Genomic DNA, 22,224 nt, shown 5'->3' on the forward strand with positions numbered 1-22,224 from the left:
AAATGTTTATAAGGCAATAATGAATAAGGGAACGCTGTCCTGTCAATGGCGCTTTGAGACATTGGATAAGGTGGCAAAAACTACAAATCTATATACAATCATATAAAAAGTATCACAAAATTCATTAATAATGCATTATAATGTTACAACTTACAGTGTTCCATTTGTCAGAAAACCGTTTCCTAGTGCCACCTTTAAACATTCTCTTATTTCAGGGTTGTTTTGTACATTTCTACATTATTTTTCCTTTATTCCTGCAGTAAAAACGTTCCTGAAACTCTCTGCTTACGTTCACAAGTTCACACTGCCTCATTCACTGTCGAATCTGACCATTTTTTGGTTAGGTGTGTTAAGCCAGGGGAGCAAGGTGGTGCAGGTGTTCTCCCCATGCCCATGTGGGTTTCCTCTGGGTTCTCCGGTTTCCTCCCACCCTCCAAAACCATGCTGGACTGGCTACACTAAATTGCCCCTAGGTGTGAATGTGTTTGTGGGTGTGTTTGTAGGTGTGTCCTGCCTCATGCCCAGTGTTCCCGTGACCAGGATAAAGCAGTTACTGAAGCTGAATGAACGAATGTGTTAAGCCATGTGACTGCAGAGGAGTTCTGGGAATCATAGTATTAAAGATATGTTTCTAATTCCAGTCCTGGTAATCTTCAGCAAATGTTTGTGTTTTCTTGTATGGTGTGAAATGAAATGTACATAATTTACTTTAAACAAGACACTGAAGTGAAGGTCTAAGCATCTGATTGTTATAACTGTCAAAACCATTACACTCTAGTTCTAAACTAAAGAAGCAAACTTTGGAAACCACACACTTGATTCAACTTGTCAAGGAATTCCTATGCTGAGTTACAACAGGAAAACACCTACATTTGCGGATACGGCATACACAGGAATGGAACTGAGAACTGTATCAGAGAGTGCTAAAGCTCACTATGAACTCGGTGTTATTATGAATCTTTAAAGAAAACTGGGTCTTTTCACTTCTATCTCTTATTAGTATGCACTGATTGCTGTCTGCCTTTGTTTCGGTGGAAGGCGAGCTGTCATGTCAGTGTAGTGAAATAGCTCACTGATCCATAACGGCACTGCGGGAGAAAAACAGCTCGAGCCGTCTCTCACATGACAGCGTTGACCTTTTGAAAGAACACACCAGAGGCCAATTTGAAAAGCTTCTGCAGATTCTCGATCGATGATCCATACACACACATCCCATCCTCATCAGTAGTGCCTACATCACCGACCCCATATGTATACAATGGGGAATGTTGAAACAGTTTCTCCTGGAGGTTTTGGTGAGAATATACATATGAACTTGAGCTCTGAGTAAAACTCTGCATGGCTATGGGGTAACTAGCGCGGATCGTACATGTTAGCCAGTTTCTTGAAGCGTGGTCCCCAGTCATTAAGGTAGTCATAATCCTGGTCCTCGTCTGAGCCAGAGGAGGCGAGGGAGCTCAGGCTGCCTGCCAGAGAACCATCTCCTTCATAGTCATAGATCAGAGCTGTGTCAAATGGAGGCACGTTGGGGTCGTTGTCTGCAACATCCAGGCACTGCAGGGAGGACACAATAAAGAAAGGGCTCAGTGACTGCAGTTATCATGATCTCACATGCATGCTAATTGTAGTCATAAGAATAATAAAGGAGAAATTAGGAAGAATTACAAGATCGTTCCCTGCCAATCAGAAAACCACTGCTATAGCAGGCAACAATTTTGGGTAGCATTTGCCCACTCCCTCATTAAAGGTTATCCCGTTCAGAAGGCATCTACTGCAAAATTTTAGGGCAGCATCATTGGTATTCTTGTAGGCAGTCTCATAATTCTGTTCCCCAGACCAGAATTATAAAAGTTTTCATCAAATACACTGGATCAAAATGGTCAGATTTTACAAATGTAAATGAATTATTCTGCTCATTCTGGGCCATTCTCCAGATAAGCTAAGGAAAAACTAGTCCATGATAGGGACAGCACTCTAAGATGTATGATGGCTCTGAAAAATGTTTCATAATAAAGTTTCTTTTCAGTTAAAATGCTTCAAAGGGTACTTTCGAAGGATGTGGGTACTAAGCTACCTCCAGCACATGACATCTAGAGAGTACATCGTCTCATCTAACCGTGTGGTTGCATATTTGCATTTCCACATTTGGCAGAAGCCTTGCAGAAGTACTTTGTAGTCACCATCAAAAGCACATCCTCATACTAGTACAAATAAGTCAGGATTTAAGAATACTATCAAACCAATACCCTGTTAAAGAGGAGTTAGTACAATGACTGAGCTTTTTGAGTGCTTATTTAAGTGCTTGGTGAAGAGGTGGGTGTTTAATCTTTGTTTGAAGACAGCCAGGGGAAGTTCAGTCTTGATGCATGTCTTCCTTGTATTTAGAGGTCAAGCTGAGTCATGCAAGAAGCTTGAAGGTTACGCATTTCAAATGATATATTGAGGTAAAAAAAATCTTAAGTTAACGTTATGCTATTCAGTGGCATCATGATTTTTCACACATCATGAAACACTTGACAAGATTCCAAAACACGATGGCCTACTTTTGAAAGAGGTGACAATAATTAAAAAAAAAAATTAGATTTCTACATTTGTTCTGATAGACCACTTGTGCCATACAGTAGTCCAAGAAACGCTATGGCCGTTTGTGCCATTAAATGCTTTGTTATTTATATTTTATTATTATTGCTGCTCATACAATGTCCCTGTTTGATTTTATAATTTTGTTCTCTTATTGTCTTTTTCATTTACTTGTGAAGCACTTTGAGATGCTTCAAGTATGAAAGGTGCTATACAAATAAAGATTATCTTCTCACGTACATCACCGATGAAATCCTCAATGTCAGTGGGCTCTCCTTGAGGTTTGCGTGGGTATGCAGGCGAGGGTAGATTGTATGGAGCGTCCTTCCGGAGTGGCTGCTTCCATTTAGGAAGACCAGATCCTGGCTGACTGAAGGATTCTGGGGGAAGAACCATGTCATTAGGGGTCCTTAGGAGATCAATGTTGAAGGCATCCTGAAAGAGACAAAAGGTGGTGCTTATGAGGGGAAAACAACTAGATGATTGCTGTCTTTAAATGTGCTTAAGCTAAATGTATTATAAGTCTAAATTCATTCTTGTATGCTATTGGCTTCGTTAATTATATAGAACATCGAAGCTAATGTTTGTTAGTGAGACAAGATAGCTATGATAGCTAGTTAGCTAAACAGACTACAGTTGTAGAGTTATGGTTACTAGCATTGCATAAGCTAGCTTGTTCTTAGCTCGATAATATGATTATATTATAATCATACAGCTAACAGCGAGTTAGCTGTTTTCACAAACGTTTGGAAGTGGTTTCTAAACATTAGCTGTATTTTATTCGCTATTCGCTGAATTCTAAACCAGTAGCTATAGTTTATTTGTTAACTAGCCTACTGAATGCTAAGCCAGTAGCTGTAGTTTTTTTGGCTAACTAGCTAACTGAATGCTAAGCCAGTAGCTGTAGTTCATTGGCTAAATAGCTAACTGAATGCTAAGCCAGTAGCTGTAGTTTTTTGGCTAACTAGCTTACTGAATGCTAAGCCAGTAGCTGTAGTTCATTGGCTAACTAGCTTACTGAATGCTAAGCCAGTTGCTGTAGTTTATTGGCTAACTAGCCCACTGAATGCTAAGCCAGTAGCTGTAGTTCATTGGCTAACTAGCTAACTGAATGCTAAGCCAGTTGCTGTAGTTTATTGGCTACTAGCCTACTGAATGCTAAGCCAGTAGCTGTAGTTTATTGGCTAACTAGCTAACTGAATGCTAAGCCAGTAGCTGTAGCTCATTTGCTAACTATCCTGAAGGAAACACGTTGAATTGGAAACTAAAATTAGCTTACAAATTAGCTTGCTTAAATGTAAAAGTTAGAAGATAGAAAAGGTTTATACACATCTGTGAATGAACACATTGAGCACTAACTGATGAAAGATATTCATGGATGTTACAGACACAATTATTCATCCATTTCAAGTACTGGTCCCTGAATGTACTTTTAAGTACACAGTAGGTTTAATGTCTTGTATACTACCATAGCAGTTGTCTTTTCTGTGATGACATGTTCAGGAGTTTAGACATGGCAAATGGGCCCAGAGCACAGTAAGGGGTGGCACCAAAATGGCCACATAATGACAGGATTAAACTGACTTTATAGTTGATATGTAGGTCCTAATATGGTTTAAAAAAAAAACCCACCAAGGTGACATTTTAAAAGACATTAAAACCTATTTTTAAAAAATATAGACATTCCACAAATGCCTTTTAAATGTCTTTGTGCTCATCATTAGGAGACTGAAACTGAACGTGCCAGCTGCATGAATTCCCGAGGCTAATTCAGAACCTCTTTGGCCCATACATGGTGTGTATCGGTGTTTCCCACAGACTCACCACACACCAGCTGCTGCTGTCCACTCCCTTGCTCTGCCTCACCCTGAACAGTGGGCTGTTTCACAATTTTTCATGCTCACACTCAGCCCATATATTATATGTCATGCTTAACCCACTGCTGGAGTGAAGGATTTGTGTTTGTGGGATTTTGCAATGTTTGTTAACTCTCACCTCATCCTCCTCTCCCCCGCCCTGCTCATCGTAGTTGAATACATTGTCACGTACATCATCGTCTGATTCGCCAATCAACAGGCCTCCTCCTCTCTTAACACCGTGCCTTGTGCAGGTCCTCACGGCCACAGCAAGGAGCAGCAACACTGAGCACCACACACATATATATCATATTTTACAAGGACACTGATTGTTTAGATAAATTATGCTGTTTAGGTGATGCAGGTAATACATGACAACAGTGTCAGTTGCTAACTAGATAAAAATACAGACATCAATCCCTTTCAGATTTTCTCTTCATCTTCCATTTTATCTGGAATGGATAAATGCACTCATGACTTCATCTCCATCATCAAGTTTAAAAAGGTCACCATGTATACTTACACAGTAGAAGAGCAACACTGGCCATGATGACCATAAGGGCAATAAAGCTGATGCCCACTTTAGCTCCAAAAATGGCCGCTGCTGTGGCACTCATACACTGTCCAACCCGGTCACATGGACACACCGTCACATTCACCAGTGCGTTGGAGGAGAGAGAAGGTGAACCCGAGTCTGATACAGTAATTGGGATGGAGAACTCCCCTTGGTCTATATCTATCACAGGCTGCAGCATTGCATGGGTCTCTGCATATACAGGACAGAAAAGCAGACATGGCAGTTTTAATATTATGAAGGTTGTGAAAGACTTTGGAAAAAAAAAGAGCTAACAGGGATGGTTTAAGAGTCACGATTTGCATGTATCTGCATTTGCATACAGTATATTTGCATTTTTCATTATAAATTAATGAAATGGTTTACACCAACATTCTAACATGGATCATGATTAAGAACAATTAGTATGTTTTAGTATAATTTGCATACTAACTGGTGCCTAATAACATTTATTCATTAGTAATCATTTTATTGGTATGCATGGGTAGATTGAAGGATGGATTGGATAGAGAGATTGTATGTATGTATTTATGGATGTATGGATAGATGGATGTAGTATGGATGGAAGGGATTGATGGTTGGATGGGTAGATGGATGGATGGATGGATGCATGTATGTATGTAGTACAGATGGATGGATTAATGGATTAATGGATGGACTGATTAATTGATGGACGCTGTAAGTGGATGAATGGATGCCCTGATGGTTTGATGGATGGACTGATCAATTCCACTAGGGAAATTTTTACAATGCACAGTGCATAAAAGAGCAGGACATTAAACGACGTCTATTGTTTACTATTCATTTCTGATGGGATTTTTTTTTTTTTAACCATTGAGCTGTATGATGGTCCAGTTGGATGCCATGTCTCCATCAGCCAGGTCAAATGTGAAGGGGTCCGCATGAGGGGCGAGGTCATCATCTACAGCGCTGATCAGCAGGCCAAGTCGGTGTCTCTCCCTGTTACTGCACACGATGCCACTCAAAGGGACAAGCACAGGGGGGAAATCATTGGTCTCCCACAGTGTGATGTCCAGAGAGGCCATTATGGAAGTACCGCCTGCATCTGAAGGGGGGAGCAGTGAGGAGTGATGGACTTTTTTATTCAATTACAATGAAATGGCTTACTATTAAATTTGTTCTGCACTCACCCATGTCTGTGACCTTTACTACTGCCCTGTACTTGTTCTTCTTGACGTATGGGGAGCGGATGTTGAAGTTCTTCCTGGCTGAAATCTCTCCAGTTTCACGGTTGATCAAGAGCCATTTCTCAGGATCTTGAGTAATTTCAAATCTGAGTATGATGTACAAAATAATAAAATCTCTCATATGTATGGCATTGAAGCAAAGGTTGACCAGTGCAAACGTAGAGAGGCAAATGTCGGACAGCAGATATATCTAATCTGATTGATTACATTTATACGTTATACTATTATAGATATCCAGGTATAGTTTGATTATGAAGGTTTTCAGTAATCCAAGTCATTATCTCATACCTATTATTAGCAACTGTGGTATAATCTTAAATATACAGTATTTCCGGTCTTATCTGAGGAGCTTCAAAATAACTTCATGATTATACCCTGAAAGTAAAATAATGCTTACAGACAAATCTTTCATACCTGAGCTTGGAATTCTCAGCATCATGAGCGATGCTGGAGATGAGGACAGTCCCTGGTTCAGTGGACTCTGGGACAGACACCTCTATGGGGTTTGAATAAAAACGTGGTGCTTCATTCTCATTTAGAACTCTGATGGTGACGATAGCAGTGCTGGTCCGTTCATATGGAGCTTTAATACTAAGAGGGACTTCGTTCTCTGCTCTCACAGTGAGCTGATACTCTGCCCGTGACTCGAAGTCCAGGGGCTGCAAGAGAGGAGGATGGAAATTGTACACTTCAGATCTGAGAGCTAGAGACCCCTCTACAAACCACCTTTCAGAGAACCGAGAGTAATGGTCCAACACCCGGAAGATAAAACCTGCCTCTGATATTGATTCTGCAGTTATTCTTCATTCCAGTATCTGTATTTTTAAACTGTTAAATGTTTGCATGGTGTCCATGAATTCACTGATTAATTCTTTTGGACATTCATTTAACAAGTTTAGATTGTTGATGAAGCAGCGTTTTGAAGGCCAATACAGTAGATAAGAGCAATGTCAAATGGGGTACCTTGTTTTAGTCAGTTGGTGTAACCAGATGTTTTACGCAAAATGTGTCATTTTGCAAAAATGAATATGAAGCAAAACTTTAACCTCTAAAGTAATGTACTCACAAAATTCACAAACTTTTTTTTATTCATTTACAAAATAAACAAAATTGCTCAGATTTACAAAATGCATAATATTCTTATTAATATAATTCTATGTTCATGTAGGTTATATATACATATATATATATATATATATATATATATATATATATATATATATATATATATAGTATATTGCTTTTAATGGTTACACTATATGAACTCCAACATTCTGTTAAAAGGTATTTAAAAATGAAACCAACATGAACTTAAATTACATTAATAAGAATATAACATATAACACGTGCATTTTAATATTCATTTCATAACACATGCATTTCACATGCGAATACTTTCAGCCTTTTTAGAATTAAGTGAAATTCTGAAGCTGACAGATTTATGGCATAGCAATATATAGCACCAGTCTACCTATTACTACTATTACTACTACTACTATTACTACTACTATTGATGAGAATACACACCTTCAGTACAGAGATAATTCCCTGGTTGGTGACACGGTCTGTCCGGATGGCAAAATTACCAGACGAATCTCCTTTAATAATGGAGTAAGTAATCCTCCAGTTCTCACCATTCTTCTCATCTTTATCTGTAGCATTCACTCTGCCTACATCCTCTCCCACTTTATTCTCCATGGCAAACATTGTGTACTGCAAACACAGGAGAGTACTCACATCATTGTGCTAAAAAGGAAGGTAACGTGTGTATATGTGTGTGAGTGGATATGTAATGTAGATACCGTGTTAGGGTTGAACTGCGGAGCATGGTTGTTGATGTCTGAGATGTGGATGATGGCTCGTCCTGTGCTGGTCAGGCCCATTCCAGACATGTCGGCCACCTGCAGAGTCAGCCGGAATGACTGCACCACCTGGGGAGAGAACACACCAATATGGCAAAATCCCCACAGCCACACTCCAAAATCTTGTGGAAAGCCTTCCCATGAATGTCTTGTGGAAAGCCTTCCCATGAGTGGAGGTTATTACAGTATAACAGTAAAGGGTGACTAAATCTGGAATGGGATGTTCAAAAAGGACATATGGGTGTGACTGGTCAGGTGTCCCCATACTTTTGGCCATATAGTATATAAGGAAAGAGATTATCTACAATTAAACAGGAGATTTCCGCCACTGACAAAACACTGCCAAACACATTAGGTCCATTATTTAACATGTTGACATTATTTATAAGCCTATTTGTTTTTCATTTGTTGATGTTTGGCATAAACCCACTGAATTCAAGAGACCAGTCAAACAGGCTAATAACTACAATAACTCATTTGATTACTGGACCATAAAATGGCAGCTACACTACATGACATCATTTGAACCATTTGAGTCAATCTGTTTAGGACATTTTTGGCTACTTTAAAGTAAAAAGTAAAATAAAAACTTCAGTGCCAGCTTCACATCACATCTTTGCTATATATCGTTTTCACACAACACCTACATCTCGGTCCAGTCCCACATCTCGGGTGTAGATCACTCCTGTTACATTATTGATGCCAAACATGGTCTTGTTGATGCTGAAAGGTGGAAAGCTCTCCTGAGCTGTTATGGAGTAGCTCAGCACTGCGTTGTCTGTGTTGGGGTCGTCAGCATCTGTTGCTGATACAGTCAGCACTGAAGTACCTGAACAGAAGACGTACAGTGATTATATTATGATGTAGAAAGTGGACAAGAAGCACTTTTAACCCTTGTGTTCTCTTCAGGTCAAAATGGCTCCTTTTAAATCTTTTCTTGTGGTGGAACAAATTAAAAAAATTTTTTCAACATATGTACATGGATTATTTTCTATTTTGAAAAAGCCCCCCCACCCCCACCCTTAATATTTATGTTAGACAGGTTATGTTCAGATCATATTGAATTATATTATTTTAAAAAAGTGTTGAAATATAAAGATACACCAACTGCTTTTTACAAAAATTCAACAAATAAGTACATTTACATTTACTCTGTATTACATAACCTCCATGTCTTACTTACATGGCATACTTGATTACACACACCTGCTGATAGGAGCATGAGAAGCGGTTTGTGTGTCTTTACTGTTCCTCAAATACATAAATGTATTCAAGGTTGCTCATTTCAAATATTATTATCTACCTCAGCTGCTCAAAGTCAATATGACCCGTGAACCGTACATCCATTACTAGCAAACAGAACAAGGCTGTCAAATTGTCACTCCATCATTCTGATTGCTCCCTAGGGTTGTTATGCACACTGAGGATTTTTTTTTTTACCTGGAATAGAGAATTCTGGCACAGAGCCAATGAACTCCTCTTTGATAAAGGTCGGTCTGTTGTCATTCTGGTCCAGTACATAGATCTCGATTGTGGTGGGGTTCTCTAGCCGTTCTCCACTGGGCGACAGGGCGAAGGCTTTAAGCTGAGGACACACGATTATGTTATTTATCAAACTTTTATTTGTTTCTTTACTAAATTCATGTTTGTGTAGAATGCCCAAGTCACATTTTTCTCCTTCTAAAACACTTAACCCCGCAAAACATGAAACAGCTGTTCACAAACTGCTTCTGCACTCCCCAAGAGAACAGTCTTTGCTATTTATGACCCTCAATGTACCGTGAAGCTCTTATGAGTCTCCCTGTCCAGGGGCTTCTTGCTCTTAATCCATCCTGTTTTATCATCTATTTCGAAGAGGTCCTTAGGCTCCTGGTCGACCCCAGGGCCCTCCAGCTTGTAGATCACCTCTCCAGTGAAAACCTTGTCTGATTTGATCTGCAAGTTGAGGAATGGAAATTGTTAAAGACACATGGTAAACAACTCACGTCCCAGATGTGTGTTAGAAACAGGTCATTAGGTCGTTGTGTAAAAAAGACGCATTGGATATATATATATATATATATATATATATATATATATATATATATATATATATATATATATATATATATATATGTGTGTGTGTGTGTGTGTGTGTGTGTGTTATAGAATATATATATATATATATATATATATATATATATATATATATATATATATATATATATATATACATATATATATATATGTTATAGAATATATATATATATATGTATGTATATATATACACAGTACTGTGCAAAAGTCTTAGGCACCCTATTGTTTTTGGTACAAACTTTGTTATAGAATTTATTTTATGACTTCTACATTATTGATTCAGTACAAAAATATTTTAGATTTCCAAACATTAGTTTTCCAGCACAAAATTAAGTGTTACAGAAAAATGTTTGTATGTCAGTAAAGAAAGTAGCATGTTACATAAGAGACACTTTTCAGACAAAAAAACATAATGAAGGCTGCTGGGTTTTGCTGCAAAAATAAGAAGCAAGTGTGACAGTCAAAGTCTCCAGAAGAACTGTGGCTGCATCTGCAAGATGCTCAGTAACACTTACAGCTCATTTCCTTATAAAACTGCACAAATTGTACCTGAGACTACATTTTTTTTTTTTAAAAAAGCGAAGGATCGTCACACATATTTATTACTGTTTACTGCTCTTTATAGTATTTTTTAAATTAAGAAAAAGTTAATTTCATTATTTTTGAAGGCATCTTTGCTCTACAGCATTTCTTTGCATGAGCCTAAGACGTTTGCACAGTACTGTACATATGAATAAAAATCCAGGGAATAAGTGCAGTGTAATTCAGTAATAAAGGTAAAGGTAGTAGAAAATGCAGCATAGCACACAAAGTTTTCAGTGAAGCATAAACAGCTATTATATGGTTATCCAATTTGAATATTAACACTGGCTTCACCTCCTACAGCTTTCGAAGTGCTTTGCTTGAATATAAAGAGTGTTTGTCTAAAATGTCCTGTTTTTCTGAGAAATTTGTGTATTATGTTGCAATTTTTATTACCATTACAGTTCTTACTGAAGTACTGAAGTATTACCATTACATTTCTTACTCCCTGAAGTTTGCAACTGCATGAAATAAATATTACACTCATCTTAAAAAAGTTCATATCAACTGGTTTTACCTCATGCTAACATACAAATGACATTTATAATGCCGTATGTGTATTAGTTTTCTTCTTGATTTTGCTTTCCTCTCCTTCTTTTTGTCTATGCTAATTACCTGGACCAGGTACTCAGGGACCTGTTTGCTGTTCTCAGAAACACGGATGGGTGGAATGATCCAGTCTCTCTTTACCCGGCCCAGACCTGCAGTCTTCGTTCTCCAGGGGTACAGCACCTCTGGGTTCAGGTTATCTCTCCTCAGCTGGGGGCTGCTCATAACCTGCAGTGCATGTAAATGGTATTTTTATGGACTGACCAAAGACTGAAAACATCATTCATACTGAACGTATACAGATACAGATATTACAGATATTTTCTTGGCATCTTCCTCACCAGTTGTTATAACACTTGTTATAAGAATTTGCACCACAGTGAGACTGTACTAATGTGACAGAAATATGAAGGCTGTTGGCTAATTTTAATCCGAAGCCCCTTTAATGCTGAAAGTGAAAGATGAAACAGTTCCCTGAGCCCCATCCTGAAGCATAGCTAATGTGGAATCCAACATCTGAACTCTTAAGAGTGAAAGCTCTCTCTATCCTGTTCCTCTCTCTGCACACTCACACACATGCCACATGCACACCACTTGGTCATAGACACTCAAATCTAAGCAGGCACGTATATTTCCTTACAGCCACTTCCACACACACGCACACACACACACTTGGCGCACTTGGCACAGCTGTCTCCTAGAGGAATGAGCTCGATTTTCCCACCCACGGCCTGCCACACTAATACACATATTATTCTGTACTCTACACTTCACCTAACCAAGTGCACAGGTCAAACTCTGAATCTGCTGCACTCACAGTAACCCACACACTCGCCCACAAACATACTCCCTGACACCACAGGCTGTCTTCACCTGCTTGGAAAAGTCTTGACCGAGCAGCCAGAGAGCGTAATCCCTAAGCTAATAATAAGAAAATCAAAATAATAAAGGTATAAGTAAGTTGAGATTTTTTTGTATTGTGTGTCTTTTTAATGGAAATAATCTAGATCTATTTGGAAAAAGGCTGAGATCTTGCAACATATATTTAATTACTTAATATAAGCACTCAGTTAATATAAGCAATGTTTCTATCAGTCTTTAAATAGACTTAATATCCTACTTTTTTTTTTTTTTTACTGTTATTTAGTTGTCACTGCTAGTGAGTAAACTGTAATAAAGCATAAGAAGGTGCAGTCATATACTGTATATAATATTACTTTGAGAACTTAAAATAACTACAAATGATCCTTTTGATTAATTGATTGGATTTTCTGGAGTCACTACAAATCTGTAGAAAAGGGAAAGAAGTCAGAGGTCAGAAGTTGTTGCTGTCCTCTGTTTTCACTTGAAGGTCAAAGACCCGAGAGTGGAGTGTAGGAGTCATGGATGAAACTCCACACTGAAAATAGTAGCAAGCATGTGAGTAGGGAATAAATTAGCCCAGAGAAATGAGTTTCTGACTTGGGGTTTTTCACAAAATTTCGTTATTGTGTTCATTTCTTTGTCATGGCATAAAAAATTTGTGAATCAAACTTTAAGTTCACACAAAAAGAAAAAAGCAAATCCTTTTGCTTTTATGAAAAAGGCAAAATTAACTGCAATCCATTAAATGTCAAAGTCAAAACCACTTTTTTTATTCATTCATTTAACTTCAGAACCTACTCTATGAATGGGATGCCAGTCCACTGTAGGGCATCACACATCACTCACACACTCATTCACCTCTAGGAACAATTTAAAGTTGAAAATTCACCTACTAGCATGTTTTTCAAAAGTGGGAGGAAACCAGAGAAACAGGAGGAAACCCACGTGAACGTGGCTAGAACGTGCAGTACTCGACACGGACAGTAACCTGAGCTCAGGATCGAATCCGGGACCCTGTGCCACCTTATAGAGACATTATTAATATTGTTTGCTACCATTTGGAACCATCGTGGAGAATTTTTGTCAAGTGCCACTGACTGTATAACAGCTGTAAGCGTAAGGGTTGACTGATATGTTTGAAGCTAGTGGTATTGGAGGGAACTTCTGGCACTACGGCATGCCTGAGAGTAGCCGCTACAGAATGGCAGTCATGCTAAACACTCACAGGCTGAGTTAGAGCACACTAATCTTAGCCCATTCTGCATACCTCTGTGCTCTCGTACATCCAGTCTATCATTTGGGAAAACCCACAAACTTCAGCTCAGCTTCTGAGTGGCTCCATATGCAATTGTCAAAAACATTTCCAACAAACACCTTAATATTTATCTGATAAATTATTCAGTCAAATGGATGAAACCTAATCATATCTTCAGTGCCTTTTGTGCTTGTTCTAAATCTCCAGTAAGTTTCAACCATAAATAAAAAAGGTTATTCATATCAAAAACTAATATATAAAGATATAAACCAATTAATTTGCGCACTAGACCAGGCACTAGTGACTGTGTGGGTGGTACACAGTGGAGGTCTGCTGATGTATTTAGCAGTAGAGGGTTCAGTTACTTTGCAGTTTTATCAATTAACCATGCCCCTTTAGTCTCAGTGACAGGCCACACTTGCTCACTTTCCTTAAGATTTTATTGCCTGGTGAAGCCTGTGACTCAGATGCTGCCTGTAATGTGACCCTATGACCAGCCGCAGTGTTTGAACAGTTGTAGGTAAGGCTGAGGGGGAGGATATTATTTCTCTCTTAGACTCTGTACTAGATGCCATGTTTTCCAAAACTATTTTTGGTTATGTGGCAATTTTCCTTCGAAATGGAATACACTGATCTCTGGATGGTTGCAAAGGCTTCCATCACCTGTCCTGATCACCCAAATAATCCCTCCCTCAACTTAGCCCATGATGCCAGTGTTGGCAAGCTAGTTAAGTGTTTCCTGTTTATATTATGTTTCACAAATTTCTGGGCCCTGTGCAAATTCAACCTCCTTATAGTCCCCCCTTTTTAGTCCAGGCCAGGCCACTCCATCTAGGGACCCTGGGTAGTCAGTACACTATTCTTTCCAGGTTATGCCCTGTTATGTTATCATATCATATGACATTCAGTGAAGTTTTCACTGGGTTGAATTTACATTTACAACACACCTCTAGCATCTGTTATGTTTCTGTTCGTTCTTTAAGACAAGTGGCATACAACGCTACAATTGCCAAATCCTATGTTAGCATACTAACTGATCCAATTCATCTTGGTACCTTAGGTAGTAAGTAAGTCAAAGTAGCAAATAAGTCAAGCACCATTTGAACTGAAACACAAGTCCGTTATCCCAGGAATCTAGGTTAGCATGCCAACCCTGAACAAGTAACAAAGACAGCTCCTGACTAAGAACCATCAAATAATGCTTAAATCCAAACTGGACAACATCAGGACAGCGAGCATGAAGAGGACAGCACAGTGTATAAAGAAAGGATTGGACTACTTAGATAATGTGTTTCAAAAAGAATACAAATGCACATACAAATATAAGGTGCACTATTCTGTTTTTTTTTTTTTTTTTTTGGCTTGTGGAATTTATCTGCTGGTTTACAGTTTTACTGGAGTTCCAGCCCCAGGTTTGAGCGGCGGATTTCCCCTGGCCTCGATCTTCCATGCATGAAGCATGTCCGCTGGCCTTGGATTGAGTGCAAGGACATGTCATTTGTTTTGGTCAGTGCTGGGGAAGTTTGCTCTCCTAATTTAACTCTCTGTTTGAGTTGATTGGTGCCATCGTTCTGCATGATCTCAGGGCTGCTTGACTCTGTGCTGTGGTGTTCTGGCTTTGGGTGGCATTTGTGCAAATGCAATTTCAGTTTAACATTGCCTTTTTAAAATGTCCCTGTCACTTCCCAGCTCCGCTCTCTGCACAGGACAGCTTATTTCTGCTGGGGCCTAGAGAAGCCCCAGTTCCAGTTTGCGAATATCCGGAGCACTTAACAGATACAGCTACAGATACACATATGGTGCTGCACCGGTATAATATACAGTATAGCAGCTGCAGATGATAAAGGATTCGCTGACGAGGAAGTATTCACTCAGAATCTGCTGCTGAAAATAAGCATGTCTGATCTGTAGACTGTATATATGATGGATTCAACCATCTTGAGAAGTGGTTTAGCTTGTACTTAACATTGCAAACCTGATTTTGATTTAACAAACCTTCATATGGCCTTGTCCTGGAGGAACTGGAAGGAAATGGAAGAACTCTGACTGACATGACTTTTGGCGTGCTGCCTACAGATGCTTTCATAGTGAAGACAAATCCTGCCCCAGCCTCTCTGTGAATATGTGCCAGCCTACCAGTCTCGCAGACGCCTTCTTTCTGATACAGGATACAGTGAATGAAAGCTTATCACACAGCACAGGGGTCTGCTTTAAGACATACTGGCTTAGATCCCAGACACAGTTACTGGCACTGGAATGGGCACTAGGGTAAGGGTAAACCTCACTTTAGATTATTTATTTCCAATTCTAGGGATGACATGCTTCCTTGTGACGACGAGCTGATAAGTTGAATAAGTATATTAGAACAATAAAAAATTGGTTTTAGAAAGTATTGACCTGAGAACTGGGTTCATAAACATTGCTGTTGATGAACCCCAAAACACACGTAACCTACCACTCATTATCACGTGTTTACCCCATGCACCTTTTCTTGCATTTAACCCCACTTACCCCTATCTCTACCTCTACAAGAGAACAGCATTCCAAAGAAGCCACTTTTGTCACTGTCAGCTGGCCCATACCAGAATGGGAGGTAGCTGCTGGAATTTAGATGCACGACTAATAGGACGTGATATACTACATTTCTGGGGCAAATGGATGTAAGTGGATGGAAGAGACTTTCTATACTAACAACTCATTCACAAGGATGTCTGTGGTGGACAATCCACGTAATCTAAGTCTAATAATAAATGGATTTAAATGTGTTGTTATTTAACAAAGAAAAATATATAATCATTGATATAGTGAGGCTTTCTGTAAGGAGACATTTATTTCACATTTTTGAAAGGAGTCTCCAGTATCAGAGCTTTGTAATAGTCAGGTAAAGCCGTTTCTTTCCGCTTCCTTTACTTTTGCAACCATGCTGTATTATTTTGTCTTATTAACTTAAAAAGAAAGTGTGGGAATGACTGTTTATAGCTGCTATAACGTAAGTGATAATGGGAACTAACATGTTTTACACACCTTCCACAACATATAACTATAAATAGATAAAAAGTATGATGTGTCATTCTGTAACTGATAAAGAAATGTAATTCTTGGCAATTTGCTATGGTGTGAGTAGAATAAAACACTTTGGGATGTACTCTTATTGGAAAATATTAACTTTGCAGTGGTAACAGTAAATCTGCTTTGTGTCAGGCAGTACAACATCACTATATTGTTGATTATTTTCCTGTAGCAGCATGCTTTCCTCACAGTCACTCTCCAGTATCACCTCAGATGATATGTCAGATTCCAATGACTACTGAATATGTTTCTGTTCTGGAGGCATCTCTGGAAGCTGAACTGTGACCTACATATAGAGTGTTTTGTTTGTTGACTGTGTTTGCTCTATGGTAAAAAGAATTATCAGTGGAATTTCAGTTATTTGTTGTTTGCATGAGCATGACTACATACAAAAGTGTATGTGTCAGAAGAGACCGTGGGGGCCCTATCAGTGGTATCCTCCCTGACTAGAATTTCACAGTATGGCAACTGTTACTATTTTCCTTTAAATTTTTTTTGAACAATTTCTCTGGAAACTTATGTGTACTATGCTTATTTTTAACTACATCCGCTGTTTTTACTGATGTACTCTACACTGGTGTTATTTCCTGGATTCTTATTGAGAATAAATCATGATAAGGCATTGCTATTATACACATTATTAAGAAGACTTGCACAAACTTTGAGTGCTCTCTATCTGGCAGTTGTCCTGATGAGTTATGTGCCTGGGTGTGAATCCCAGTGGAACCCAAAACCCAGTCAGCACTTCCATCTCGAAGAGGTTGCCTTTATTCCCAGCGTTTCTCCCTCTCTTTCAAACCCAATCCACCATTTGTGCTTTTGTCATTGCAGTACTCCTATTTTTAGAGGGTGTCCATGTTTCACTACAGCAGATGCCTGATCTTTATCATCGCCATCCATTATGGGGAGTGTCCTGTTCAAAACTTTTAAAGAGAAAACAGTAACAGTTGCCATACTATGGAACTGCAGTCAGTGCTTTGGGAAGACACAACTAACAAGGCTCTCCTTACAATCTTGTACATAGTCATGCTCATACAAACAAGAAATAAATGATATTTAACTGATACATTATTGGCACTCTGATTTCTTTCCGTTTACCTGAGAAGCAACACAGCTGGTGGAAAAAACATTTTATATGTAGGTCACAGTTCAGCTTTCTGAGATGCCTCCACAACAGAGACATATTCACTATTCATTAGTATCTGGCACAACTTCTGCAGTGAGACTGGAGAGGGACTGCGAGGAAAGAGATTTGCCCGTAAATCGAAACCCTCCAGCTGTCTGGAGTGATTGTTTCCAATGAGCATGAGCTCAACACTGGCTGCTTTATAGCCCGATTTGTCCATGATTTCACGGTCTCTGGGTGCTGGCTTTCTCTTTCCGCAGTTGGGATTACTGAGCAGGACAACCGGCATCGAGTAAACGCATCTGGGAACAGCTGCCATTCGTCATCACCGGTTCTCAAAAAGCCTTCACTGTACAGACATGAAGGTCCACTCAGTACACCTTTTAGTCTGTAATATTCCCATGGAAATGGTGCTTTCTTCTGAGATTGGTGCTTTGTGAATTAGCAGTAGGCATGCCTAAACTGCGGGGAATGCTGTGAGCGTTTCTTCTGGCATCTGAACAGGGGATGTAAGCGCTCCCAGGTGCTATAGCTGACTGATAACCATAACCATAGGCTTCATGATCAAAGAAAGCATGCAGAAGGATGGCCAATCTTGACAATAATACATTTTTAAACTAAATTAAAACAAAATTACAATTGGTGAAAAAAAATCAAGTGAAAAGCTGAGTAACTGGTCAGCGATATGGAATGCTTAAGGGTATCATATAATGGCATTCCCAATGCTGGAATGCTTTGATGTATTTTTGCCACATGACCAATCACATATTTCAAATAGACTTATCCACGCCTAATTCACAGATGACATGTAAATAGAGTCAAACAATGAAAATACAACATCTCATTACCATAACTATCATGAATAACTGGAAAATAATATTATCTTGCTATACTGGAAACAATCTATGAAAAAAAAAATGAAGGCCATCTTAGTAAACACACACATTTGATGGAGTATTCCTTTTTTTTTTTTTTTAACTATTAAAAGACCTAATCATCACAATATGCTGTGTTTGTTTCTGTCTTGTTTATCCAAGAAAAGATGGAGGCCTCTAAGGATCTAAAGTCTTTCATTACTTCTGAGTTCCACTGCAAACACAAACAATGCCAATAACTTGATTGTGATTAATGTTCATGTGTTTATCTTCACATGATTATTATTTGTTTTTTTTTTCTCATTTATTCATTTTCTCCCAATGGCAATGTTGACAAGCTGGAAGGCCCATAAACCATATTGTTCGGGTATAACACAAATCATGAAATCTGCTATTGCTATTACTGATTAGCTGTCATCATCCTTTTAATCAGCAGTCTTGCATATTTGGACCAACCACCTCCACAGTTTGAGACTGCTAGGCAGCTAATGGCTGACGTCATGTTGCTGGACTCAAACAAAGGAAGTTAATAATCCATTACTCTGACATGAGTTGTAATGTGTAGGTATAGATGAGTTCAGCAGCTGTGGCCTGGGGCTATGAGCACCTCTTAAACTCTACATCACCATATCTATTTCAAATGAGTCCACTTCAATAGCATTATTGTTTAGCTTATAGAGTTACTTCAACTGAATTCAATAACATTTCAAAGTAACAAATACAATTGTACATAAAAATAAAAAGATTCAATGTTTAAAGTGAAGTTGAACTTCATAAAGGCATTGTAAACTCGAAAATGAGACTTATTGCTTATGATACAATGCATCATGGCTAATCAGATCAGGGCCGAGTACTAGACTCTGATTCACCTCAACACTTAGGTAAGACGGAAAGAAAATTATATTCTTACCTGGCCCAAAGATGCCACCAGCACACACACTCCCACCAGCAGCTTGTCTGCCATTCTCTTCTACGGCCTTCAGACCTCAGTAGCTACTCTGTGCCCGTGGATCTACAAGAAAGGACCGTCCAAGACAGCAATATGGTTGTTAGCCTGTTTTCTGGATGAGGATGAGTAAACCCTGCTGAACCCCTCAGTCCCTCTCTCTCTCTCTTTCTCTCTCTCTCGCTCGACTGTGTGTTGGGGATATGAGTGACAGCACATGTGGTGGACTTGCCTGAGGAGGCTGTAATCCTAGCCCCCCTTCAGATCCCCAGGCTTGGACACACCCCAGAGTTTTTAGCCCAGGAAGGTTAGGCCATGGCATGAACCCTGCTCATGGAAGTGCAAACTTCTCAAAAACTTGGACAAAACCATTTTTAATGGTTAATATTCACCCAACTGTTGATTTGAGTTTTGCTACTTGCTTCTCATGATGTAGCATCATTTGAATAGAAATAAATAACCAATAAGATGGATGTTCATTTTGATGTATATTTTGGTTTAATGAACAACTTTTGGAGGGAGGATAGAAAAAGAGTGAATATCAGTGAAGAGCCAGAGCAGATGGCTCTGTAATGCAGAGAGCTATGTGGAAGGTCAAATTTCAGCATGCTATTGGTCGAATATCGTACCTTCTGACCCTGACCTCCTCATTACCGGCCACCACCTGTGTCTCAGCTTAACCTTTGTCACAACTTCACAAAGACATTCATAATAACCACTTATTTGGGTAAAAGGTTCTGGCCTTGAATGTAATACTATTCATTGTTTATGATGAGTGATCTCTCTGTTTCATGCTTTAGACCTTTGTTGGCCTGAAGGAGGATAATGTGCAGTTCCTCAAAGCTGATTCCTTTGTCCTCCCATTATCTCTGTTACAGTCCTGTTTCTGGAACAGAAAGTTACATGTGTATCATCTTTCAGCATAGTTGGGTCTAGGTAGTTGTCACTATTTCCAGAGGATAGTGTTGCTCTGATATGGTTTAGGTCATTAGTATGACATGGTCTTATGCAATTTTGGATGGTAATTGTATATCAATATGAGTGCAAAGCCATCAACTTCCGGCAACAGGAAAGAAAGTCAGAGTACGCTCACCTAAAACTAAGATTAAATATATAATAGTGTGACAATCATTTTTGCTGACCACCCAAATGCAAACACATTATTAAATTTATGTTCTATTTTATTCTGCCTTGCCCGTGTTTTGGTAATTTGCTACAAGCCAATTTAGTCACAAACCCAGTTTATTCTTGATTTTCAATGAGCTGGATCAAAATCTATTTATACATTTATTGTCAGAACTTGCAAAAGTAATTGTTTTTATGGCTTTATAGTTCTTCTTAGTAGCCATTTTTGCTTAGTCATGATGCTCTCTGAAATTAATGAAAATAAAAATCTCCATGTGATTCTGTATTGACCATACATGCACAGTGGCTACATAAAAACATTCTCTTGCCTTGTTGTCTTCTGATTTAATCTTGATACCTTATATTTTGTAAATCCTTATTGTGTAACATATGTAGGCCTACAGACATTTACAATACGCACAGTTATTAGCACACTTTCTACCTTCCCCCTTCCACTAAAAACAAATATTTCCAAAAAATGAATAGGTTTTTACCACAAATACTAATACAGCCAACAGTAAGAAAAAATTATATGCGGTTTCTCCCATTTCGATCCCAGGTTAGAGAAGAATTTCTGAAAGAAGCAGTGACTATGCAGTAGTGCTAACCAGGGGATAGGATTTCAAAGCTGTAGGACAAGAATTTGCAGAGGATTTTGCATACCCATGCATGTCAAAATAATCACTTGTTCCATTTGAATAGTTCCCTATGTTCTCTACCTGATTTTTCACCCTCCAGTTATAAGAAAATTAATTTCAAACACACTTTCAGGAGTGTTACAGTACAGGGGAGTCATCAGAATTCTCTGGTAGTCCCACAGATGCATGCTGGGAATTCTGCTGTCACACAGGGTTCTTCAGGCCTTCACCTCACCATGATTCATGTCCTAGGTGGCTTAGCACATACAAACAATGTTTCATGAAAAATGAGATCTCCTCATTCATCTGCTTTTCTGTGTTTCCTATAAATAATCTGACTTGCTTTCAACAAACTAAGAAACAGCTCTCTCTCTCTCTCTCTCTCTCTCTCTCTGTGTGTGTGTGTGTGTGTGTGATGTATATTGGCTGGAAGCTCTACCCTGGGTGACCCTGAGTGCTAACAGCTCTGTTTGATGGTCTGAAACGAGGAGTGTGTGTTCTCTGTTGTTTGGGTTAGAGGAGTGCAGTTCCAGGCTCTCTGTTCTCCAGACATTTTGCCTTTCTTCTTTTTCAACCCCCACACTGTGTGTGATGAATGATGTCTTGCATCCATAGATGAGGGGACAGAATATTCTGCATGACTGCACTCTTAGCCTTAATGTTTCACAAGTTAAAGGTCAAATCATGGAGCAGTGCTCCTGAAACACTACAGCATTACAGTGTAGCACTCTATTACTACATTACAATGTAGCAGTGCAGCATTACACACTGTAAGACATTTCAAGTTGGTTAAACTTAGAAATGAAGTTCATCTGCTGCCTTAACTTGAATTTAACCTTTGTTTCAATTCAAAGTCAAGTCAAGACAATGACTCAAAGTCAAGACAATGGATTACATTAAGTTTAATTTTTGAAAACTTATAAACTTGAGTTCAATATCCAAAACTTGTCATGACAATTGGAGTTAAAGAGAAGAAATAAATTCACATAACATAATGGGGGTGTCACGTTTTGCAGTTCAACAATACAGCATTTATTTA

The 22,224-nt window shown here is 38.8% G+C and overlaps 1 protein-coding gene across 1 annotated transcript; it reads right to left on the reverse strand.

The window, feature by feature from the left end:
- Window positions 1-133: 133 nt before the first annotated feature.
- Window positions 134-19,622, reverse strand: cdh15 (cadherin 15, type 1, M-cadherin (myotubule)). Its single transcript, XM_026946761.3, has 14 exons — window positions 19,387-19,622; window positions 11,354-11,515; window positions 9,860-10,015; window positions 9,521-9,665; window positions 8,728-8,909; window positions 8,021-8,149; window positions 7,746-7,931; window positions 6,633-6,877; window positions 6,162-6,304; window positions 5,843-6,076; window positions 4,960-5,202; window positions 4,576-4,721; window positions 2,821-3,015; window positions 134-1,554 (listed from the first exon to the last, which is right to left on the reverse strand). Exons 1-14 carry the CDS (start codon window positions 19,438-19,440, stop codon window positions 1,354-1,356), a joined length of 2,421 nt encoding a protein of 806 aa, XP_026802562.3. The 5' UTR covers window positions 19,441-19,622; the 3' UTR covers window positions 134-1,353.
- Window positions 19,623-22,224: the final 2,602 nt, after the last annotated feature.

The sequence above is a fragment of the Pangasianodon hypophthalmus genome, chromosome 25 (genome assembly GCF_027358585.1).
Source record: "Pangasianodon hypophthalmus isolate fPanHyp1 chromosome 25, fPanHyp1.pri, whole genome shotgun sequence".
Lineage (NCBI taxonomy): Eukaryota > Metazoa > Chordata > Actinopteri > Siluriformes > Pangasiidae > Pangasianodon > Pangasianodon hypophthalmus.

Excerpts from the sequence above, each read along its gene's own strand:
- cdh15 (XM_026946761.3), bottom strand. The coding sequence starts at position 19,440 with ATGGCAGACAAGCTGCTGGTGGGAGTGTGTGTGCTGGTGGCATCTTTG. Across the intron at positions 10,016-11,353 it reads TCCCTGAGTACCTGGTCCAG|ATCAAATCAGACAAGGTTTT; the intron begins GTAATTAGCATA and ends CTCAACTTGCAG. Across the intron at positions 3,016-4,575 it reads GCGGGGGAGAGGAGGATGAG|GATGCCTTCAACATTGATCT; the intron begins GTGAGAGTTAAC and ends TGTCTCTTTCAG.